Source organism: Parasteatoda tepidariorum, chromosome 2, assembly GCF_043381705.1.
Source record: "Parasteatoda tepidariorum isolate YZ-2023 chromosome 2, CAS_Ptep_4.0, whole genome shotgun sequence".
Lineage (NCBI taxonomy): Eukaryota > Metazoa > Arthropoda > Arachnida > Araneae > Theridiidae > Parasteatoda > Parasteatoda tepidariorum.
The window spans coordinates 11359339-11386011 of NC_092205.1; the positions used below are offsets into that span (position 1 = coordinate 11359339).

General features: G+C 31.0%; 1 protein-coding gene across 5 annotated transcripts in view; it reads right to left on the reverse strand.

Annotated features, from left to right (window-relative positions):
- The window catches only part of LOC107445628 (TNF receptor associated factor 4), a 216507-nt gene that overhangs the window by 71762 nt on the left and 118072 nt on the right, over nucleotides 1–26673 (reverse strand). Inside the window, exon 1 of one of the 5 annotated variants that reach the window (XM_016060062.3) lies at nucleotides 11165–11372. The exons of the other annotated variants lie outside the window; for them this stretch is intronic. Within the exon in view, the coding sequence (XP_015915548.1) occupies nucleotides 11165–11178 (14 nt within the window). The 5' untranslated portion in view covers nucleotides 11179–11372. Of the gene's footprint in view, nucleotides 1–11164; nucleotides 11373–26673 lie in introns of those variants that run through there. 5 annotated transcript variants of the gene reach the window in all.

Below are 26673 nucleotides of genomic sequence, written 5' to 3' on the forward strand. Positions count from 1 at the left end.
ACCATATTTTCTACTTTCTTTTTTCCCCATATTTTATCAAAAATTTTCAACATTTAACACAGAATCAACAAAAAATATTATGTTTGTTCCGAGAATGTACGTTTTAGTGTCGATTAACTTAGAATATCGTCAGCATGAATTAATTAGNACAATGAATGTAAAAATTCGTACACCTTTACGATTCCAAGTTTCTTTCTTTTTTCCCCATATTTTATCAAAAATTTTCAACATTTAACACAGAATCAACAAAAAATATTATGTTTGTTCCGAGAATGTACGTTTTAGTGTCGATTAACTTAGAATATCGTCAGCGTGAATTAATTAGCTATTTAAGATCAGGTCATCTTACCATTAACCTTGAGTCTAAAAACGTTTAAAACCGATCATTAGAACAAAAGTTATTCTAAGAGCTTATTTTTTTCAAAGGTAGATCATGAAAATACCATAGTTATATATTTTATTTAATATACATCATTAAATGAAAGTCTTTATTTTAAAGTTTATGTTTTTACCGAATTTAAAATAGATCATCAAATGGAAATAATAAAAATACCATAATTTCAAAAGATTCTATTCTTTATCTTTCCGCTGTATTATTATAGGACCTTTTTTAAAAAAAACAAGTAGCCTTTTCCTTTAAGCACGCCTACTACTTTACTAATTTTCAATAACTTTTATTTGAAAGATATGTCATGGAATGTAGCAATACAAGATGGCTGAAATAAGCAGACGATAACTTAAGTGGTCACGTGTTTTGTGACGATAAGCGAATTTATAATTCGCTATTAAAAAGACAAAAGGCAGGTGAGTGGGTTTGAAAGTCCATCGAACCACGTAAAAAAGCTTTTAAACTGCTAATAAAATAAATGGCCGAGAGTCAGTAACAAAAATTAAAACAATGTTTACGAACGTTCAACATCAATTAATTGTTTTTTTTTTATTTACATATTCCTTAAAAAAATTTCCTAAACATTTCGATACAGAGATTAAATATCGTTGAAAAACTCACGTTGAAAACTAATTACATTTTTAAATATTTAAGTAAAATGACATTCGTTTTTTTTTTTAATGGTTGTCTTAGATAATTTAAAGGAAAAAATTAATTGCATTAGAAGCTAGAAGCGTTTTGTACTAAATTTGTATCACAAGGAGAAAATACAGTTAGTTTCATTTTATTTATTTATATATTTTTTTCTACAAACACCCTCTTTCCATTATTATAGATTAAAAAACATCATTTTGCCTTCTCCAGTTTTTGGAAATAGTTTTCTATTTATGCAATTTTTTAAAAATTTATTTTGTTCTTAAAGCAAATATATATCTATGCGTATGGCACTGCATATTGAGTAAAGATGTGGGAAATGCGGAAAACCGCACAATTTACAATGGGATACTCTAACTCGAGAAGAAGAAGACCTCTGATATGCAACCACCTGACCTATAACCTTAGCGGCAGATGGTTGTTTATAAACAAGATGGCGTGTAAACAATGCAGCTGTTAGGTTTGTTTTATCGTCCGATTTTTTTCATTAATGAAAGAAAATTAATAGCTTATTTCTTTTGTTTTGCTAACTATTAATTACATATTTCATTAATTTGCAAGAATTCATTAGTTACGAGGTTATCGCACGATACGACAATCGATTACGAGATCGCATGCCGAATTTATATCAAACAGGTTAGGTCTACTCGAAATTGAATGGAAAGAACAATTGCTAACATGAATAAGTGCTACATTTCAACATCCAATCAAGTTCGATACCCACGATGTCGTCACTTGAAGGTATCCAATTATCCGCATATTAATCACCGAATATCCGTATGATTTTTATTCTTCCATTAAATGATTTCATTTACCAAATAACCTCTTTCTTAAGAAGTTTCACCTCTTTTTTTTAACTCTAAGAAACCTTTCAATATCTTATCCTTGACTATCCTAGGTGAATTAGTTAAAATCTTTCAGTAATTTTAAATTGTTTTTTAATTGAAGCAAAAAAAGAAGAAAAAAATGAAAATTGTGTATTTTCTCTAACAACGTTGTTTTCTGTTATAGTTGTTTTCTATGTCATTCACAACCTATCTGCACAATTAGAAGAAAAAAAATGGCTTACTGATTGTAACTTGTGATTTTTTTCTTCTTTTTAATATGCAAAGAGGAAAAAAAAATATGAGAGTGATGAGTCCAAGAACTATTTTTACCCCTTCTTTAATTTAATTTTTTTTAATAACCGTCGTTGAACAGCCGACCCAATTTTTGGATTTACGACTAGTGTTCAACTCCGTAGTCTTGTAATTTTGAAGGAAATCCAGAAGACAAGGGAACTCCTGGGTCAAGTATTGGGAGAAATTTGCCTTCGTGGAGGAATTTTTCATGGAACTAACCCGCATTTGCGTTACAGGGAGAGGAAGATCGCTAGAACCTCCCACGGTTAGCCTGACAGCAAGGGGACTCTAATCCATGATCCGTCTACCGCTGAGGATATTTCACGTCAGCACTGTGGTCGGTCCAAGCCATAGCCACCCCGGTTCAGCTCATTGGAAGACGAACCCCTGAGCCATCGTGGCTCTTTAATTTAATTTGAAGAAATTACTCAATCGGGAGACGATTAACAATGACGATTCTCCTTATGTATTCACCTTTATGTAGTTCGAAATTTCGCAATTTGGTTGCATCGCAGATAAGATGAATTAACAATAATTTGAACTTATAATGTGCGAATTTTTATATTTATTTTGCAGTGCTTTTCCTAGAAATTAAAAGGGGGCAGGGTGTTTTTCAAAAACAAGGACACCTTCATTTTTTAAAGGCTCTTTAATAATCTAACTAAATATATTAATTGTATTTAGTGCCCTCCTAAACGGAATTAAAAATTCTTAAATAAATATGAGAAACAATTCAATATTAATTGATATTCAATATTAACTTAGCCTAAAATAATTTGCATTACTAACGGCAATCTGAAGTTCTTTGTTTCTGCTACTGCTATTTCTTATCTTAAAATAATAGAAGGAATTTTTTTTTCAAATACAAAAGGGACACTATTTTTACTTAAAGGGCAAGAAGGGTGCATTGATCACTGTGAAAGGGCAGACAGGGTGGACCACCCTTCTTGAGTTTGAAAACAAAATTCAAGAAATTTAAATTTGCATACAAAATAAAATCAGTTGTGATACTCAGGGCTGTTGATTCTTTATAACATTTAGTTAAGGAGAGTGACCAAAGTGAATGGACAGACATAAACCATTATTTAAAGCTGTTAATTTACCATTAATTGATGATGAATTGTTTTAATGAAGCAATCTTTTGATCAAGCTAGAACCGAACCTAATAATTGGTAAATTGTAATCATGCTTGACGACTATACGTCACAGAAAAATAAAAATCATATTTGTTTAAAGTGAGTTTATAACTTCCGTGTCTCTCAGGGATTTATCTCCCCTCTGTATCAGTAATGCATCTCTTTCATGATCATAACCTTAGTGATGCTTTTTTTGCAGTAGTATCGCATTTTTTCGTAGTTTCCTATACCGTTCATAATGGATATAAATATTCGTAGTTCATTGAGTCGTAATATTGAAATGGGAAATAAAATATTTTTTTGAAATTTCAGATGGAATTTTTATTACATTTAATTGAATAAATGATTAACAATCAGAGTTTATAAATGTATTTAGATTATTGGATTGGTTTCAATTAATTTTGTTAAAAAAAAGGGAAGTTAATCTACACACATGAAAAGAAATATTTTGCACTAAAATGCTTTTTAAAATAAGGGGCTGTATACAAATAAAAAACGATATAATAATGAAATAATTTTATAAAAAATTTTATACCTATAGGCATTTTCATGTAATTTTTCACTACATTTAACTGCGAAAAGATTAACAATCATAGTTTATAAATGTATCTAAAATTATTGGTTTGAATTTATTTTCCAAAAAAAAAAAGTTTTACGCACACGAAAAGAAATATTTTGCACTAAAAGTTTTATGAAATAAGGGGCTGTACACAAATAAAAAAAAATTATCATAAAGTAATGGGTTATTGTTAATAATAGTAAGAAGAAAAAGAAGTAAAAGATATCGAATAATAAATAGAAGAAATTGAATAAGAAGTAGAAGAAGAAAGTGATAAAAAAAAACTTCAACGTAATTTTTAAAAGCTTTCCGTAATTCCGTTGTCAGAACAATAATGACGGAAAAACTGTATCTATCTATAGCATGCATCATTATATTATTCGTACCCTCCAACTCGGGCAGAACTGAAAAAATTAAAAACTTAAGAAATCAAATAATAATAAAATATTTCTTTGTTAAATGACGTTTATGAGAATTTCCGTTCTATTGTTTCTCTTTTTCATAATTTTTAATTCTTTTATGTTTAGCTATTTTTAAAGAATATTAAAAAATATATTCTAAAATTCATTTTTATAATTATTTTTTAAATTTTTTTTTCTTATTCATAAAAATCCAAGAGTTTTGAATAATTATTAATGATAATGATTTTTTTTATATTTTTTTTATCATTGTTTAAAGATAAAAGAATCAATGAGAACAATGATGCGTGAATTAAACTACTAGGGGGATTATATATGAAGTCATCATTTATACAATGGGTAATAAGGATTTAAAAAACCTGTTTAAACTAGAAATATAGGAATGAAATTTTAATATTTTTTCGAATTACTATTTTAGTAATTAAAAATTATTTTGTTATCTTTTTAAAGCAAAATAAATTCAAATTTGCAACACATAAGTGTTATTATATCAAAATATGTTGAGAAATTTTGAATGTAGTATTTTGAATAAGTATTTGTTGGCCCTTAAAAGGGCCTTTTTTTAAAAGTCATAACACAGGAAAAAGACGTTTGAACCGGGTGGGTGGCCAAAAAATTAACCTCCAAATTTTGAATTCAGAATTATCAAAAAAATCTATAACTCTTATGGAGGTAATTAGCTTGTAAGAGGAAAACATATAATCATGAAATCATTATAATAGAAAGAATGAAAGAAACATGTATACAAAATAAAATCATAGAAAGAAAACTTGGCAACACAAGTAAAGCTAGACCAAAATTAAGGTGACTGGACCAGATCTTTGCCGAAGACCTAAAGAGAAAACTAAACCTCGGGAGAAATTTTTCAAGGCGAATTCTGTTTCACTTCCAGGTGTCCAATTAAATCTGATTCTAAAATTTTCTCACCATGATAATTAAACCAAGTCTTATTGTTGTAACGTTAACCCCCGATAGAGCGTTCGCCTTTTAATGAGGTGAACCGGGTTCGAATCCCACAATGGCTAGTCGATACAAATTTCGCTTGCACCAGCCAAAGTGCTGACATAAAATATCCTTAGTAGTAGACGGATCATGGGTTAGAATCCCCTTGCTGTCAGGCAAACCGTGGGAGGTTTTCCTCTCTATATAACGCAAATGCGGGTTAGTTCCATCAAAAACGAGGCAAAATTTCTCCCTATACTTGATCTAGGAGTACCCTTGTCTTCTGGATTGAGTTCACAGTTACAAGGCTTCGGAGTAGAACATTAGTAGTGGTAAACCCAAAAAATTGGGTCGGCTGTTAAACGATATTTATAAAATGTTATAAAGCGTTAACTCGCCAAGCACAACCACGTGATTAGGCTCAACCAAGTAATCTAATCACGTAAATTACTTCTCGAGTTGAAAGTACCCAATTCTCTGCATGGAATACCATTCAGTGTTATCTCTAAGTCAATTTTAAATTGCTATACATTTAATCTATTGAGAACAAACACTCCCGTGTACTTTTTTTTTAAAAGATAAAGACTGTTAATTATTCAATTCTTTAAAATTATCTTAGGACAAAAAAAAAGAACGCTGGTGTTTATCCTAATATCTAAACAACATAAATCTAATTTCTTACATGAAATTGTGTAATGTAATTGCGATATTTTTAAAGTGAAGTAATAGCCAAAATTAGAAAATTCCGAAATTCTCAATGCATAAATGTCCTATCACTTTGTTTCTAAAGGTAATTTTTACTTCACTACAAAATAGTGTGTTTCTACAATTACAGTTTGTTATGGGTTAAAAAGCAGACATTAACAATTCGAAAACATGTTATTTATTAAAAATGTTACTATAAATATCATTATTAATTAAAAAAATTCGTAGAGCTATCAGATCTAAACTTAAATAATGTATCGATTCTCGATACAGAATAATCCCTTCATTCATCTGCAGTTGGCTCAAACAATTAGTGTTTTTTTTTATAGGGTACATCGATTTCTTTCATACCTTCAGGGGCTGTTCATCAGTGATGGCTTCCTTTTTCCCCACCTTTCTTCCCTTTGTCACAAAGTGTCACACTTTACTATACCCCCTTTGTTTCATGTCACGCTGTATCGTATATATTTATTCTACCTATTCAGAAACAAAACACATCTTATAGATCATAATTCAAATTTTCTTTTTTAAACTTTTATTTGTGTGTTTTAATACCATTTGTAAGCGGAATTATAATGATTATATGTAACTTATTTTGATGAAAAAAAGCAAAAACATTTAATCTATTGCTTTCAAATAAATCCTTTACTATAGCCTTTCACAAACTGTCATAGTTTCATCAAATCCCTCCCTCCCCGCTATACGTGATATCATTTGTAGACGGCCCCTCCCAAGAAAATCGATTCAACTTTAAACCATAACACAGGTATTATGAACCACAATATGATGTAAATTTTGTGGAACGCTTATAAGGAGGTAAATTAAACCATGAAACCCCCCAAGTTGAACTCAAGAAGCATAATGCTATACTTAAAGTTAACATCATATTAAGGTTTCGGCAAATCTGAACGATATTATGGTTCTACAATAGCAGCGTGTAATCACAGAGTGACAAATGGAATATTTAAATATAACAACAAAAGAAAATTAATATTACACTAGCGCGCTTTGACTTCAAAATGCAGATAGTTAACTGCTTATTAACCAATACTTCATAGGACATCGAACTTTTCTCTACTAGACTTCCAAGATTCGGTATCCCCTTTATTCTCTACTAGAACCCTATCCACGCTGTATGTCACGCCCTTAGCGCATAATAACAATTAAAGAATAATAATAAAAAAAGTATCTGGGAGCACCTACGCAATTGTAACCGCAACTTGGCGGATGAATAACAAACAATCGAAGAAGACTATAAACAAGGACTTTTCGGACTGAGGCAAAGGAAAGACATCTTTTTTTCTTTCTTTACTTAGTGGTATGCATAAATCATTTTAAATAAACTTGCTTCATCTTTTTAAATGACTCATCATTTTTTTTTTCATTGTCTATTACTGCATCATTTGTTTCGTTAAAGGATACAGGTGAACAGCGATTGGGGCGGCAAAATAATTTTTGGAATCTTAATAGCTAATTAACAGCAGCAGATGTAACGGATAAAGTGTGCAGATGTAATGGAAAGTGTTTATAGAAACATAAAATTATTCAATAAAAGGTAAAAAAAAAAAAGAAAAAAAAACATAAAATTTGTAAGATTGGAAGTTGTTTTAAAAAAATTGATAGATGCAAATTCGATAATTTTTATATCGGCAAATAAATTCTGAATAAATATCAAGCTAAGAAGTCTTTTAAAAGTTTTTTAGAAACTTTATTTTATGAAACTTCTAATTAATGTTTTTTTTTTATTTTCCTCAAAACAGTTATTATCCAACTTAATTTTAATAGTGTGATGATTATTGGTTAGTTTTAATATTCATTTGAAAAATTCTAATTCATAAAATCTAATATTTAGAAATATCCGACAAATGACACTTCGGTTAATAAATAATTCCGATTTTTTTTATGAAACTTAGTCAATAATATCAGGTATATAAAAAATAATTAAATTAAACAAAAAGCAAGAAATAGATTTGAAAAATTACTTATATTCAACTTTTATGCGTGTTTTTTTTATTGTTATTATTATTCGATTATATGCATTCAAAGTTGTAAGATGCGAATTTTCAACATTTTCTCTTAAATTGCGCCATTTTCTTCCGGGGATTAATACTGAAACTAAAATAAAACTAACGTTATTTCTTTCAACCAAAACATTTTTACAACAACCCATCTTTTAAATGAGTGATATACATATATATTATCATGAGAAAATGTTGAGTAAATTCACTGAAGGAAACATAGTTGACATTTTGTTCCAGACGAGTTCGAATACATGATCAACTCGTTCTTCAAAATCTAATTGTTCCTTTGTGACACCGAACCAAATGGGGAATAATTACTGTTAGAAATGTTCTTTTCAATGCAGATTAAATGAAAAGTTTATTGCAATAAATCTTAGTATTTCTATAATGAAAATGTATAGATCGAATAATGAAATGAATTTGAAGAGAGTAATAAAATGTTTTATTTGTTTATTTATTTTAAAGCTGTTTTTCGGGAATTTCATTCGTCATATGAAATAATTCAATTTAGCGAATGATATGATTTTTTATAACTGCTGTTCATTCATTCATGGCTGTTTAGGTCAAATTTTATTCCTCCATAGCCAGATCCCATTGTGCTAAAAATGGCGCAAAATGCCAGTATTTAATTTACTTCTTTAATACTTTATTCCTTCGTTATATATATTTTTTTAATTTTTGTAAAGTTTCCAGAACACTACAATCTTAAAACTATACAAAAGTATGCAAATATTCAATTACTTTCATCAGGAATATTTTAACAGAAATATTGTTTCGTGAGAGAAATATTCCAAACTTGGGGACATTTTTATAAAAAAAAAAAAAAATTGTTTTTATAAATTTTTAAAATATTTGTCCGCTTTGAATTCTAGTCAGTTTTTTCTTTCCAGCGAGATAATATATATAGTTTAAAATAAAAATAAACTTCCACTTCAAAGAAATCCTTTTATTTTTTTAAATTTTCTTAGGCAATTGAGAAAAACTCTTAACATATATTTTTTCTTGTTGCCAGTTTTATGTGTTTTCGCACATAGTGAAACAAAAAGACTAGTTTTTCAAAATTTTCAGCTAATATTTTAAAAAAAAAGTTGTTGAAAGTAGTGGGATTCCTAAAAGTATTATTAATGTATGATAAGGTGTAACGTAACCACAGTATTTTCCTATGTCAAATCGTTTTCAAAATTTATTTATTTTGAATATTAAGAATAGTTTCGAGAATAATTCTCCGCGCCTGATCTGATTTAGCAAAAGACCGCAGACGAACTTTCCCCCCCTTCAAGATTGCGATTCTGAGAGTAATGGAATAACTATTTTCTTACAGAGCAAGTGTTACGCCCACTGGAATAACTATTTCTTTAAGAATGGAATTTGCGCCACAATTATTTCGGAATGCAAAAAGTAAATATTGAAGTGTTTATCAATAAATTTATACTAACGGAAAACATAAATAAATACATACATAACCAAAAGTTACTGACATATCAATCAAATTTATTAAAATTCCATGTTTTTTTTAACGAAGCACTCTTTAAAGTGAAATTTTCAAGAAGATAAAAGCATGTTTTCAAAGAATTTTTTTGGAAAAAAAAAGGCTTTATTGTTTGAAACTGGTAACGAACTGGCAACTGAAATTATTGTGCGGCGGATTCCGTGTACACGAATTCCGTGTTGAAAGAAAAACAAAAACTGGTCTTGTCTTATAAGACAATCAAAAGATTTAATCATTTGGGCATTTCTAACAAGAAGCAGCTCATACAAGCCACGAGTCATTAATTTAAACAGTCGTCTATGGAAGGAGCAAGATCCGGAGAATACAGTTATGGGGCAGAATGTCCTAATTGAGTATTTCCATATCGTTATTGACTGGCACTTCAAATGTCCTTTCCACGTCTTATGGCTTTAATTAGTATAGTACTTAATTTTCATCCATCTGGAATATTCCAGAGACTAAAAGAGGATATTGATTGATGAGTATGAGAAATACGAAAAGTATTCCTGGATTTGACAAACGTTTCTAACCTTTCTGTCGTTTTTTCTTATTCTTCATAGAAAAACCACAACTTTTGAATGTTTATTAAAATATGACACAAAATTAGATCTTTTTGCTTTGTTATAAAAATGGCTATGGTCTAATTTCAAGCTATGTTCTGATTTCTTAATAAACTTTTCACGGTAAATGAAAAATAATATACAGGTTGTAAATTGCAAATACAGGGAGAAAGAATAGCAGATATGAATGTTGGCACATCTATCTACCAAAGAAAAAAAGAAAAAAAAAAGGAAGAACAATTCATTATAAAATTACAAATGTTACTGAAAATAAATAGTAACTTTTGGCTACTGTTAAATTAAAACTTAGTTTAATTTAATTAAACTTCGGCAAACTTTCCGAAACATTAAATCTGTATATTTTTATTAAAATGGGGGCATTTTAAAACTGAATATCATAATGTAAATGTTTTTTTTTAATAAAAAATTACGTTTATTATAGTAAAACTAGAAAAATAATTAAGTTAAATTAGCTTTAAACCGACACCCACTCAAATAGTAGCACACACAGTAATTGCTTACATAAAATAATAATCGTAAAGTTCAGAAAAGAAAAGTTTCAAAAATAATAACTAAATTAACTTTAACCAGTAATTAATTGTATCATAAAAATAATGAAATTAGTTAACTGATCAGTTATAATTAGACTAGTATATTACATAATTGCAATTCATAGAATACGGTAGCAACCCACATTATGGTTGGAACTGTGGTTTTTTTTCCTAACCTCATGTTCTAACAAAAAATATAACGTATCATGACAACATATTTGGATCATGCTTAAAATGCATTCTAAAAATAAGGCGAACTTTTTTCCTCTTTTCAAAACAAAATATGAATTGTTTATTCGAATATGTTAAAATAATTCTTTTTAACAATCCCAAGAACAATTTTATTAAATTTCTGGCGGACAAACTCATTTGTCAGGGAAGGAAAAAAAAATGACTATTTGTAACTGAGAAGAATTAGTGGAAATTCTTCACAAAACACAGAGGCAATTTTAAAATAACGGATTTACGTTGACCAGAATAGCTGATAACTTTAATTACAAACAGACGAGAAAGAAAAGTCGTCCAATTGAAGAACAATAAGAAAACGACTTTCCGAAAGGAAAAACAGCAGCTTTTGTTACTATTGTTTTATAAAAAAAAGAATCAAACGATAACATACCGTTCATAAGGCATGGCAGCAGCCGACACACCGGTTGAGCACGCAGACGATTATGATCCGGAGGCCGATACTGTAGAGCAAAACAAATTAATCCCGATGAGAGTGCCTGCTGAATTACAACTGAACTTCACTCGAATCGCCTACCTGAATGTTGCTGTTCCAGGTGTGTGTGTGTGTAAGCGGCCGTCACGGGTCGTCTGCTGATGGGACAGCAGTTGTAAGAAAGAAAAAAAAAATAACCGGACCCCGTTGTATAAAGGTGGGTCTTCCATGTGACGTAAGAAAACTTCTGAACGAGTGGAGAAGAAAATTACCCCATCTGGATTTATGGATGAAGATGAGCTCAAGAGCAGACGATTCCACCAGGGAGAGGAAAGAATAGGCGGATGTATCGAATTTGTTGATTAGGTTGATGTTTTTGGAGTCAAGTACTTAGCACGCGATAAGGTCGAGAGAACCTGCTATAAAATCACTTGTTGTCTGTATAAAGAAGGTGTCTTGTCTAAATTGATTTCAGAGCTATCTTTGAAATTTTCGGGTTGTAATGAGTAATTAAATTTATCTCTTTGAGTTCGATTCTAAGATTTCTACGTAACCATAGTTTTAATCGAAACTTTATTTCCTTGAGGATTGCAGATATGGATCGAAATGCAAATGTTTGTTCGGAAACTTATAAATCAGTTCTACTGATCTAGAGAAATCGATGGTTAGAAAATGAAGATATAAGGTTAAAGAGAGGAAGCTTAGACTGGACACGCCTAAAACAAATTAGTCCGAATAAAAACTGATAATACTAATTAAATAATTTTAATTGTTTTTCGTTTTTCTTCTAGAGACTTATTTCTAAGTCACATAAGTAGTTAGAGCAGTTTGGATCAAATCTTCTGCAACTTTTAAGTTAAATCCGTTTTTTTTTTTGTTGTTGCTGTTGGTGAGATTGATTTAATCTGAATTCATTATTTTAAATCGTTGCGAAAGGTAACGGATTTAAAATATCTGGTATGAATCTAACACTAACACCACATGTATTTTATTTTATTTCATAACCGTCTTTGAACTGTCGAGCCAATTCTGGGTTTTCGACCATCCAATGTTCAACTCCGTGCCCTTGTAATTTTGACCCCAATCCAGAGGCAATTTTGACCCCATGCCTTCCTGGATCAGTACCTAAAGAGGTATTGATTTGCTATGGGAATCTCGAGGACTTTGTGACCCCGACAGATTCAACGTGCACCAGTCGCCATTTAAATACCTTCGTTACATCTTAAGAAATAAGTTTATAGGAAAAAGTATATTTTATTATAATTTTAAATTTTCACAATGATCCCTATAAAAATATAGGGGAAAAGTCCTAAATCTCCGTGATTAATTGATTCTTTGTTTCAAATATCTCGCCAATCGTTAGAAAAGTTAGATCAAATTCGAATGCTAAAAGCAATTTTGGACAAGTCATTGTTTTGGCTTCCAAATCAATATCTCGTTCATTACTAGAATCGTTAGCATTAATCCAGTTAGTTATTGATTGAATATGATGAGGTAAAAGAAAATCATGCAAAATAAAGTATACAAACATCAAGCGATACAGCACATATCTTAAAATTCTATTTAATTTTAATTGTTTATGCATAGTGGTTAATTATTTACGCAATTTTTATTTTCTGCTTGGCAATTTTTATTTAGTCTTAGAAGGACGCTGGTGAGTTTAATTTTTAAAATTTTATTAAATAAAATTATAAAAACGCAAAAGAATTATTGCCGAATTTAAATACCATAAAAAAAAAAAAAACTAGAACGTTTTTATTTCTTGTAGCATATGGGTTGCAGTAGGCCATCTCAATAATTATATCATTACGTCATCTCAATAATATTAATACCATGTATTAACATGGTTATGATTTAGGGTTCTCTGGTTCATTTAATATATAGAATTTTTTTTATAAAATCTAACATTTCGTCATTCAAATATGAAAGATGTTTGTTAAATTGATAAGTTATCAAAATCGTTTATCAAATTATTTTAAACGAAGGAAAAAAAACCTCATCAATTGTCGGATATTTCGAAGTTTTTCTTTAATCTTTTGGCGACTCCGCTGAAACCTAGTCGCAACTTCAACACTTCATCAACTCGTGATTGCTCGTTTATTCTAATCAAATCAAAATCGATTCAGCGCTCTAATCAAAATCATTCACTCAAATCGTTCATTCAATGTCTAATCAACATTGATTCGACGTTGAACCATAATATCAGTACCTTGAAACGAAATTACGTGCAAATTTGCTAAATAACGTGTTTAATTGAACCGCGTTTTCTTCTTGGTTGTACCATTATATCTTGTAATCAAGTTTAAAATTATTTAATTTGCTTGATAATGTAGCTCAACCTTGCACTGTATTAAGGTTGTTGAGAATATAAGGTTCAAATCTATGTCTGAAATTTTCAAAATTGTATGCAACGCATATGCGAATAAAAAATGTGGTAATCTGTGTAAAATGTGGTAAATTATTATCTTCAGTAATTTTTTGTTGTTGTTTAAAATCAGTTGTTACAATATAGTACATTTTAACATCTCTCTTTGTGTTTATGAAAATGGAAGAGTTCGGGAGAAAAAAAAAGGCAAATAATTTCTAAAAAATAAAAAAGTTAATTAAATCGGTGAATGCAACTAAACTTATTATTTTTTTTTTGCGAGCAATAAAATAATAAAACATAATAGTTCAATGGACGCAATTTTAAAAACATGTTCCTCCCCTCCCCCGTCGCTGTAATCGAAAATCGTCTGGATTAAAATATAAGACTCGTTCTTTCTTTACTTCGATGTTTTTTCTTTGCTTTATCTTGATATTTCAATTAAATCTCACCTTTTTTACATTTTCTCATCTTGAATAGAAAACTTAAAAGGTGCAAAAAAGAAGTTCAGGTTTCGAATGGAATGAAATTGTTCTCCTTTCTCTTATCCCGTCGTCTTTTTTTTTTCTTCCCCAAAAAAGTTTTTCTCACGTTGACACAGGAGATGCAGAAGTAGACAAAGACATCGTTTGCTAGCGTAAATTACTTTCCTCGAGAAATGTTACGATAAAAATTATTCGAACCTAAAATGAGTAGGGGTGGAAGGGGGAGCATTCTGGACGATTTGTAAGATCTAGAAAGGGACATAGGGGGGGGGGAAGAATCCAAGCTGGGTATGAACTTCTGAAGATGCTCTCTCTCCACTAGATGATTACGGAAATGTGAACCCAAGCATGACATAATGTACCCGTCCAATCCCCGGTCTCCACATCCTTTCTCATTCTTGTCTTTCTACTTATGAGAATGTTCGGCCGGTAGCACTTTCGTTCTAAAAATGTCTTTTTCATTTTATAATTTCTCTACTTTGCTTGAGAAAGACCTGCGAGTTCTTTTCAAAAAAATGTCTCCTGTGCGGAAAAGGAGAAAAGCAATAAATATGTAAAGTACTGTAGGGTTTTTTTTTTCTCTCTGAGAGGCAGAGAACATTTTGTTGTAACACACTTCTGAAAGCAAAGTTAGCCTATATTTTACTAACTGAAATAGGATCCTGGTGGGTACATAATGGAGCAGCTTTTTAAAAATGTATCCAATTCTTAGTTTCATTTATTTAAATATTCTAATTGGTAGTAAAACGTTGAATATTTCCTATTTAAAATTCAAATGAATATTCAGAGATAAGGATTCATTTTATTTTAAATTTCGCGTTCTNGAGGCAGAGAACATTTTGTTGTAACACACTTCCAAAAGCAAAGTTAGCCTATATTTTACAAACTGAAATAGGATCCTGCTGGGTACATAGTGGAGCAGCTTTTTAAAAATGTATCCAATTCTTAGTTTCATTTATTTACATATTCTAATTGGTAGTAAAACGTTGAATATTTCCTATTTAAAATTCAAATGAATATTCAGAGATAAGGATTCATTTTATTTTAAATTTCGCGTTCTGCTGAACAAATTATGCTTGTTTTAATCCTCCTTTTATCCATGCGAAAGGTAGAAATCGAGAAAAATTTAGTCACTGTTCCGAAGAACTATGGTAACTAAAAGATATTATTAATCGGTTCAAAATTTCATCGGTCCGTTTAGGTATTTTTATTGGATTTATTTTTTAAAGAAAAGTTGATAAAGCAAATTAAAATGAAGAATTATAATACGAAGAATGAGAGCCATTGGTGACTCAGAGGACAGAGCGTTCGCTTCCCAATGAGGTCGATACGAATTCCGCACCCGGCTCGCACCGACCACAGTGCTGACGTAAAATATACTCAGTGATTGACGGAACACGGGTTTGAGTCCTCTAGCAGTCAGACTAACAGTGGTAGGTTTTCGTGGTTTTCCTCTCCGTGTAACGCAAACGCGAGTTAGTTTCATCAAAGAATCCTCTACAAAATCATCCAATTAAATCTGATTTAAATCACATAGTTAGGCATAATCGCTTTGCTTCTTCCTGAATTGCAAGTACCCAAATGTCTTCTAAAGTTGAAAGCAAATTTTATCGCCAATCGAAATGAAATAAAATTTTTAAAAACTACGTTTTTCAAGTGTAGCAAAAAAGAAAATAATTTTGTTTTTGTTTAACATAAAACGAAAAACGCGCAACGGATCGTTTTCACCTCACGCCGTTCGATTTTTTTAAAATTTTATTATTTAATACAGCTGAAATTTCGAATAGAGATATCAATACGATAAAAATTCTTGGCAACGGAACCGGCAAGTCGATCAACAGTTAGTTTATTTATTTCGGATATATGTACTGAGGATTCACCCTTAATTCTGCGTCTCTGCGTCTCAATGGGTTTCAGGTATGGGCTCTGGATAAGTCAGTCCATTCAGTCACCTTATTAATACAGTGTCGTCCTGTCAATAACACGGGTTCAAACCTTAAAATAACCGCAACGTAGGAAGCCGATTGTTATCCACGTTAAAATACAGTTGGTGTGAGCGTACTATACGCTTGGATCAAGTGTCCCGACCTGTACCAGAAGAAACACTCTAAACCACAATTTTACCTACACCGATATGCATGGATGTCCAAATAGTAATGGTAGATAGTACCACAATATTGGATATTTGACCGATATTGCGAATTTCTGATCAGTTGACTTCTTCCCATATTATCTTGTTTATTCATTGAGAAAGACATAATTTCTCTAATTAACAAGATATCAACGCTTCATAGTTTGTTAACTTCTTGGTTCAGCGATTTAACCACGCCATAACGGTCCATCGATTGCAAATTCATCGAACACTGTCTTATTCATTATCTGGAACTCGCCAATGAATGAAATGGCGATTAGGAGATCATTCGAGCAGCAATTTTTTTTTCCCGGCGACAATTACATCTCGCAATATCGGTATCACCAACCTGTCGAATGTAGCCNAAAGTATTTTCGATGTACTTACAATAGAGCCACCCATGGGATTTAATATTTTTTTGGCGCATTTTGCAGTTATCCAGGTCTCGCCTCATGTGTTTGATGGCGCAGTTGTGTACGCCCCTGCAATTTGTACTTCTAATAACAGATTACAGTTTGGTTGGTAAGAATATAAAACGGAATATAAGTCCGTATATATGAACAAGGCGAACTAGCTGTAATATTAATAACATCAGAATTAGTTAAATCAGGGTTGGCATTTTATTTGAAAGAAACCTATTGCTTCCTAGGCACTGAAAAAAACTGGTCAAAACTTAAGAAAGTGTCCATTCCAATTACTTATTAATATGTATGTCGTATGCAATTAATTCACACTGAAATTAAAATTTTAATATAGCTCTAGAAACTCTTTACCTTTGACGCAAATGGAACAACGTTGTCCCTTTTTAATATATTTTTCCTTGTAAATTTATATATTTCCTGTGTGCATTTGCTTGTAAGCTATAATTACAAGCAAAAATAAATTTTGGTATTTTTACTTGTAAAAAACAGTCTAATAGTTGATAGTAAACTCTATTAGATTATCGGAATTGTATTAATACTAAAATCTAAAAAAATAGTTTAATTTTTGAGTTGTTAGAAAAATCTATTAGATTATCTGAATTGTATTAATACTAAAATGTAAAAAGGAAGTTTATTTTTTTTATTTATATTCAAAATTATATCAATAATTGAATTCGCAAAAAGCAGGGGGAGATAAATTACTTTTTCAGTTGGAAAAAAATAACAAACTTTCAACAAATAATCTCTTTTTATGAACATATATGGGTATCTTTACTTCTTCAACTGGCAAAGCATACTTTTTGAATAAACAAGCGTTAGCTTCAACTATATAATGTTTTTAAAGAGCTTTTTGTGAATGAAAAAATCGAATGATATTTATAAATATCAGTATTATTTAAAATCCACTTTACAATCCATTTAAAATCCGCAAGCAAATTTCAATTTTTTTGTGAAATGGAAATGATTGATTTGTCTTCATATATCAAGTAATACAAACTCTCAAGGAGAAAACAAGAGCAAAAATAAATGAATAAAATTTTACAAAACGCTCATAAATCTTTCTGTATCGCGAGACGAAATTAAAATGCGAGACAGGTGAATGTGAGGGTTTGGAATGTGTCTTTTCATGGATAGAACAAAAAAAAGTTTCAATAATTTCTGTATAAAAAAAAGTGAGTACGTTTGAAGAAAAATAAAACTTGTATAGTAGGAAATGTCATGTAAATGCACAAATTTTATTGCATTACATATTAATGTTGCATTGTCCGTAGTAAACAAACATTACGGGGCTGCGATTGTGTTTATGTACGGAACACACTTCTTGCGAGATTGAAAACGAATATTCAGCTTCTTTCAAAAATTATTTTCTTTCACATTTGCGAGCATTTTTCACTGTTAAAATTGTTATTCTAAAATTTTGGCAAAATTAACCGGCATCAGTCTCAAATTCGATTAACGCGCTAAAGCTTATGGTTCGGAACATTTTTCTATCTTTACGGTTTTGGAACCACTTATAGATGGTATAGTTAAAAAACCGTGATTATAAAACCAGGGGTCCGTCCAGACATTTTGTGAAAGGCCCGTTTTTCTACATTTGTGAAAAAATTACTCGTAATTTGTGAATATAAAATAAATGTTAAGTCACATTCTTTCAACCAGGATCCGGTTTTGTGAATTTGTGCAAATAGGGTCCGTTATTGCAAAAAGACCTTTTCAAGGAATTTTTGAATTGTAAAGACATACAAAATTATGCTCAACACTGTAAAATTATAATTAAAAAAATAAAATTTTGAAAAATAAACAGCAATTGCTGTTACTATTTTAGAGATGCAACACACAAATATTTGGTATTTAGCCTATACTGCTGAACGCAGAATATTCATTTCGGACGAATAATGGAAGGAGCTTCAGCCCAAGACAAAACTTAGTTCGTTTGCATTTGTCTTTCTAAGCCCCCCCCCCTTCCTGGGAAGGATATATTCGATTAGCAAAACCATAATGAAGATAAACAAATTTGTGAAGGGTCCGATTAAAAGAAAAATAATTTTGTGAAGGGTCAGTTTTTAAGTTAAAATATTTTTGTGAAGGGTCAGTTTTTATGAAAATATATTTTGCAAAGGGTCCGTTAACGGACCCAAATTTCTTCTAAACAGACCCCCGAAAACTATACGGTTTTGTAAGCATATTCATCTAGTTTAGTTTCTAAAATGAAACTTAAATGGACATTGTAGCTCTCTTGGTGCTGCGCCATTTATGTGTGAATAATATTTACATATTCTAATAGTCCAGGATCGCCGATTGAAAAGTGCAAGATACTGGAAACTCTTCATGTATTGAAAGAAATATTGCAGTGCCAACGCTGGGATTCGAACCACTGTTCCTCCGATCATGAGATTAACCCATTAACCATCTCAGCTGCAGTATGTACCTAACTGCACGGAACAAAAAGGTTTTATTAGATGGCCTAGTTGGCGCGGATAGAATTCTGGTTGCTTAACCATGTTGGGAGAAAAACTATCTATAAACGTTTTTTCTCACACTTAACAATTTGAATAACATCTTTCTTTTGCTAAATCGACCATTTTTGTTGAATAGGGTAAAATAACACTATAACCCTTTTAAACGAGGAATTTATAACAGTGTAGTACAGTTATACAGGCCGTTTACAACCCTTCATACACATTTTTAGAGTCCTTGTTAAAAACAAAGTAAAAATAAATTTGCTTGTACAACTCAATTAATATTTAACTGAAATTAATGTTTAAGTCAATTAAAATTGACTTCATTAATAGACTCAGATTAATATTTAAGTAAGGAATCTGGCAAATTACCAGCGAAAAAGCCGGAACTAAAAACATCGAAAACAGTTTTAGTTTTTTTTATTTAAACAATTAAAATAGTTAAGCCGTGGTAGTTCAGGGGATAGAGCACTCGCCTACCAAAAAGGTGACTCGTGTTCGAATCCCAACGATGGCTGACCGATACGAAATCCGCACCAGGTTTTCACTGACCACCAGTTTTGCCAGGTGCTGATAACCGTTCACCCCTAGATGGCGTTGTAAAATCCCCTAAAAATTTTTAAAAAACCCCAAAATTTTTAACCTAATGTATAAGTATTAAAAAGTAGTAGAAAAGTTAAATAATGTATAGAAAACGTTGCTTTAATACTTTTTAATATTTTATTATCAACAAATTAATCTTTTTTACATTTCAATCGTTATATTTCATAACATTCATTTTTCAATACTTTTTGACTTGCGCACTTTTTCATAAATATTTTATTATCAATGATATAGTCTTTTTTAATAATTTAATTCTAACATTATGCTTAAATTTTTGATGAAATATCCAACATATTTTCGTCAATACTTTCTGATTTGTACATGTTTTTGCTTTTAAACATTTTTACCATAGAAGAAGTAGATACAAAATCCTTTACCCTTAAACCTTTAAACTGCTTTTCGTGTTCCCAATCTTTCTTGTACTTTTGTACGTACTTCTTTTTTTTTTTTCATTATCCTTTGGCATTATTTTTAAACCATGCACATTAAAAATTTTAAATAATTTGAATTCAAATTCTCCAAACGTACTGGTTGATCGAGCTAAGTAATAACCTACTACATTCAACAAAGGGGTAAAGGTCTAAAATTATATCTCAATCTTTTTGTTTTGGTTTAACATATTGATTTTCATATTACCATCTCACACATTCAGTTATAGAATTTGATATTAGAAGGTAATCAAAATGAAACGAGTAAAATTCACAAATAACCCTAATACAAACCCCTAAAAACCAATTCCCCTAAAATACCCACTAAATAAGAANGGGTTTTAACACAATTAATTTTTCGAATTTGATGGGTACAAATCTTCGCGAGTTCGTCAATGGATGCAATGAAAATGACCCTGTGGCTGAAGCTCTAAACTAGATTAGGTATGTAAAATCACGAATGACTCAAAGTTAAACTAGCCATTACGAAAAATGGATAATTAATCACTTTGATCACACATCGTGAAACAGTGCTATTATTTTAAAGAAACGGAAAGTATTTTCGATGTACTTAATTTCTTACAGGAAATAAAAGAGCATTAAACAATTAAAAAGTTGCAATCATTTGATAATTTCTTAAATTGGATATTCGCCGTCGAAAAAGGCACAAAAAGCTGAAGATTAAATGAACTAATTCTAAAAAAAAAAAATGTTTTGGAAAACAAACTCGCTCTTTTAAACATGAATAAACGTTTCTTAATTATTCCCTCATATTTAAAGTAAGCTAATTTCTTATTCAAAACCATTAGGTGTGAATTAAGTTCTCCAGTAAAGTTTGTCTCTTTAAAGTAGTGAAGCAGTTACTACAATTCCAAAGTAGTTGTAGTCGCTATTGTTTTTTGTTTGTTTTTAAAGTAGTTGTAATTAACTACATTTGTAACAAAGTAATTGTAGTAAACTCTAAAAATAATTTGGCTTTTCCGACCTGTGGGGGGTGAGTTGTTATCCACAATGTCAACCTTCGACTATGTAAAGGTACCCCAACATTAATGCACTACAGTATTCCCCTACTAGAATTATAGCTGCGATAGAATTCGATGAACGGATACCACTAGTTGTATCATTATTGTCTTGTGAGAAACCGAGTGAGCTGTATTAAGATCACAGTGCTTTTGAGTGCTGTAATACGTTCACGATCGTGGTCGCTGCTGTGTTGCTATTAGCAGTCGAGTGACTATGTTGTACGTTGCGTGTGATTGAAACTGAGTAGCAACAGCAGGAGGAGGTGGATAATGTCGCAGTCACAAGTTGCAAGTCAACTGTTCAATTCATCCATCGAAGTAGGAGTGTTCAGATCGAAGGGGGCGTTATTGTCAAGTTAGGCATGTTCATATCGAAGTGGGAGTTTCTGTCAAGGTAGGCATGTTCACATCACGTCCGGGTCACCAATGTAGGTTTACTCACATCGACCCTATCAACATTCATCTATGAAATGGTACCCCAACATAAAATCGAGTTAACGCGTCTTATACACTAGTGAATCGGGGTTGCATTTTTGTAGTGGTAGATATACTACAGTTCCATCAAAAAAGTTCTCCACGAAAGCAAAAACTTCTCCCACTACTTGTATTTTTGTAGTGGAAGTAATACTACAGTTCCATCAATTAAGTCCTCCACGAAAGCAAAAACGTGACCACCAGCAGGAGTTCCTTTTTCTTTTGAATTGTGTTCAAAGTTACGAGGAAACGGAATTGAACATTTGTAGTCGTAAACTCAAAATTGGGTCTGCCGTTCAACGACGCTTATAAAATAATATAAAATAAAAATTAAAATAGTAATACATTTAACTAATAAACACAACCAGCTACCTTTCTTTTCATTTTATTTATTTCTTCCAGCACTAACAGGAGAAAGAAATCGACGTGTTAAACAGCAACACGTAAAAAGAAGTTAGTCAGACTTTATTGAAAAGAAGATGTCAGTTGGTATCTTTTGTTTATTATATTAACCCTTCACACAGCAGATTGTTTCTGTCCAGTCGACCGTAAGAATTCTTTGGATGCCTTACCCTTAATTAAAACGCTGACATCTGGGAAGTCGAGTCTAACCTAACTCATTTACCACTCTCTTTCTCACGAATAAACAAATAAAGAAGTATCTATTTTCAGTCCTCGTTAAGGCACTACCACGAGAACGAAGAAATTATAAATTTATGAGGTAAAACCCAGATTCGCAACCGCTCTCCAAACCTAGTGATTGCTTTACAATAATTTTTGATTCTTACATGGCTCGATTTTTTATTCTAAAATTACGGTTAAATAACAGGAAGCAGTCTGTCTATCCAGTTAACTGTAAAGTTTACGGTATGGAACAGTTCTTACCTTTAAGTATTTTGAAACTGTTTGCAACTAGTTTGGATAAAAAAAACTATTAATACAAAACTATACAGTTATTTAGTCCTTTACAAATATGATTTCAAACCTGTGAAAAAGAAGATTTGGATATTGGAAACAGTTTAGCAGCATTAAGGCATCGTATTCTAATAGTCCGAAGTCACAAATTGGGAAGTGCTGGACACTGAAAATTTGAAAGAAATGTTGTGGTGTGTGTCAACGCTGTTACTCTTGGTCATGAGATTGACAGACCAGCCCTCTCGTATCCAGCTGCAAAGGGCTAAGTGGCTTCATTGTGTGGGCCTAGTTGGTGCGATAAAATTCTGGTTGTTTAACTATATTAGGTGGAAGCAGATAATAAATGGTTTTTCTCACAGTTTTAACAGCATTTTATTTGTTGGTATTTGATTGTTTTGTTTGAATAGGACAAAATAGCAAATAAATTGTTAACCATTTTTTCCGCGAAGTTTCAAGGGGGCGAGACAGTGTTTAAATCACCGCTCGGGCATGGATATAATTTATCTCTCTGTTCGACCAGTGTTTAAGGTGAAGTTGATCTACCTATATAATGCTCACGAAAAAGAGAAAAACAAGTTAGCCACCAGTTAGATATCATGAATGGTATTTACCTGTTTATTTATTTGTTTCTAAAAAATTAAATAGAATGACGAAATATTTATTTACGTCTGACGAAATTAATTTCCTTGAAGAAGTGGCTATAGTTATTTCCTTGTTCTGAGCATATACCAGGAAATGGCTTCGACAAAAACGAAGTAAAGTTTCGTGAAATTTGAGAATCCATTTTTTGCTGCGTATAGTGTCATTGATGTAATAGTTTTAATTCGTTGACAATTCCAATTCACAATTTCTTTTTTTCTTCTTCATTATAATAGCAAAATGGTAGAAGTTTACTGAATAAGATCGAACAAATTTTACTTTATGTTATTTCAATTTATGAAACTAGTTCTTTTGATCTTTAATTATGGAAATGGATTCAATTATTTCTTTAAAAAAGTTTGTTATTTGAAAGGATAAAAATCTCGTTAAACGATGAATTAGAAAGGAATTAGAAATGAAAAAGTTAGATCAATGATAGAAATGAAACAAAAATACATAATAAGATATTCTTTGTGAATATTTCGTACTAAGAATTTATTCACGGGAAAAAATAATTAGAATTCGTGAGTGAATGAAATGAGAAAGTATTATCACTGTGGCGAATAAAGATTTATTGAACTAAAAGTAAATTGATTTATTTCAATGAAGCTTACTTTTAAATTACAAGTTTGAAAAAAAAATTACGACTTTGTTTTTTTACGATGTTTTTGAATGGATAAGTCTGAAATCGCTGATAAGTATCGCTTAGCTGTCATGTAAGGAAAAAATAAGCTATGTATCACGTACATAAAGAAAATAGTTTTCATAGAAATTGTTTGAATAATTTATTCACACTCATGACTAATTTATTCACCTTACTTATTTAAATACAATGCATAATCATCACGAGGGAGCCGTGGTAGCTCAGGCAATAGAGTTTTCGCTTTCCAGTGAGGTGAACCGGGTTCGAATCCCAGCGATGGCTGGTTGATACGAATTCCGCAACCGACTCGTACTGACCACAGTGCTGACGTAAAATATCCTCAGTGGTAGACTGATCATAGTTTAGATTCCCCTTTCCGTCAGGCCAACCGTGGGAGGTTTTCGTGGTTTTTCTCTCGCAAATGCGGGTTAGTTCCATCAAAAAGTCCTCCACGAAGGCAGAATTTCTCCCAATACTTGATCTAGATGTTCCCTTGTCTTCCGGACTGGGTTCAAAATTACAAGGCTATGGAATTGAACATAAGTAGTTGTTTAGTTTTTAAAAAATTTATTATTCATTGCTATTTAATTTTCAATCTGAATATAGTATATTTTATTTCTTAATTGTAACTTTAAACGCTAGCAGCATCAATTCATTAAATATCATTTTTTTTGTTTAATTCAAATTCAGAGATGTCAGCACAATTTTTGTTTGAGTCTGCGCAGTAGTAAGTTTCATTTTCGAACCTTTACTTTTACTTTGTTTTTCGCCACGGAGCATATGTATATACGAATTCGATGTGTTGTAGATGGTTATAATTTTCTTTTCGGGACCAGCTCCCAAAGATATTACGATGATACATTCAAAATTGTTATTTATCGATAGCTATTAGCTATATTAATTTACAAGGTGAGTCGTTTTTATGTTTTGTTGTCATTAGTTGTGCTGAACTGTCTGAAATCGTTTCATGTTTAATTAATTAAATAATTTGCTGCTATCTTATTTTCAACTTGTTTACTGTTAAAAATTTCAATTCAAGTTTATATTTTGTGAAATCAATTAATATCCAGTATCGTTAATTGTTCAATATATTATTTGCAGAATAAAATGTTCTTAAGATTCTTAATTTGTCAGGGTTTAAATTTTACAATATATATATTTTTTCTTTCTCTTTTTTTATTTTGGTAATTAATTTTACCTGGTCCGTCGTTTTACAATTTACAACTATACAGTAGTCATAAACCCAATAAATTCGGTCGGCTGTTCTACGACGGTTATAAAATAAAACAAAATTATCCCGAGGCAAAGTACTCGACTTCGAGATCAGATATAATACAGATTTAACTTTTCTGGTATCTCTTCTTAGTTTTAAAACTCTTAATTCCTACAACATAAATTTACTACCACGATTGGAAATTTATAGCACACGAGGCAATCTTGAGAAAACAACTGTTGTCTTTCGAATTTTTTTCAAAAAAAGAAAAGAAAAAAGAGCAATTTAGTAAAATGTATCAGGTGATTTAAACAAATGAAAGTGTCACATACCGAATTTATTTGGAATTTATTAATTTGTTCTAAAAAAAAATACTCGTAAAAGAAGCTTGAAAAACGAAATTAAATGCTGTGTCCATTTTTTTAAACACGCATTTTGAGCTGCATCCATTTTCCTAAAAAAGCTTGGTACAGATTTAAAAACTCAGCGACGAGGTTCATCATTGATTGACTTACAAAAACCATCGAGGGGGGGGGGCGAGACTTGGGATCTACGCTGATAAAACTCACTTAAAGTTAACATCGAACTCCTCCCTAATTATTGTTTTCAGGTAAGCATTTTAAATCTAGATCACCGCAATAATACATAGAAACATCTAACTGCCTATTTTTGAAATAATAGTTTTTTTAACCCTAAAACGCTTTTTTGGAAGGGGAAAAAAAATTGCAAATGTGGCTTGTTATTGCTGGGACTAAATGCCACATGTTCCAGTGCCTACAATTAGATCCATGAATGTTATGCGTTGAACCACTTAATATCAAAATGTTTATTTCTCAACAAATTTTTTCGCATTTAACTTCGGACCATAAATTGTTTCAAATTCAGCTGCAGCCTTAATACGATACTGAGTTTAAACCATATTACCGAGCAAATTAATCCTTCTTGAGTATGGTTACTCTGGATAATTTTTAACAGAAATATGGTTTGATTTAACACTTTATTAAGGTTACAGAATATTCTCACGGTATTAAGGTTGCTCAATAGCGTCAAAAATTCCGCATCAAAGTATGGTACAAAGTAAAGTGCCGGCACTTTGGGTGCATCATCCATGAAATGCATTTTACCGTAAAATCTATGTTTACCATTAAATATTACGGTAATTTTTACAGTAATATATCTGTTTAATTTGAGTGATTCAGTGATTTTACGGTAATTATTACTCTAAAAATTACGATAAATCAGATTGGTTGTTCCGTAATATGTTACGGTAAAAATGAACTTTTTACTATAATTTGATCCGAAATATTTCGCAGTAAAGGTGCCGATATAAAATTTTTAAACTATGTCCGCATTTACTTTCAAGAAACTCATCATTATTTCTAATATTTGGAATCTTTCTATTCTATAGAATAGAAAGAAAAACGTAAATACAATGTTCCAGTTCAATAATATGTAAGAAGAATAAACAATATTTTGTCCTCTTTAATTCTTTGGAGCCACAAAGGATGAGAATGTAAATTACTACAATGTAGCGTAGCACAAAGCAAAATTTTTTTATTGCATTCTAATTATTGCATTATTTTTATTGCATTCTATTTTTTCAGAAGTCGAGGGGAAAAAATTTAATATTAAAACACAAATGATAAATATTTAGACATTGATTAAATA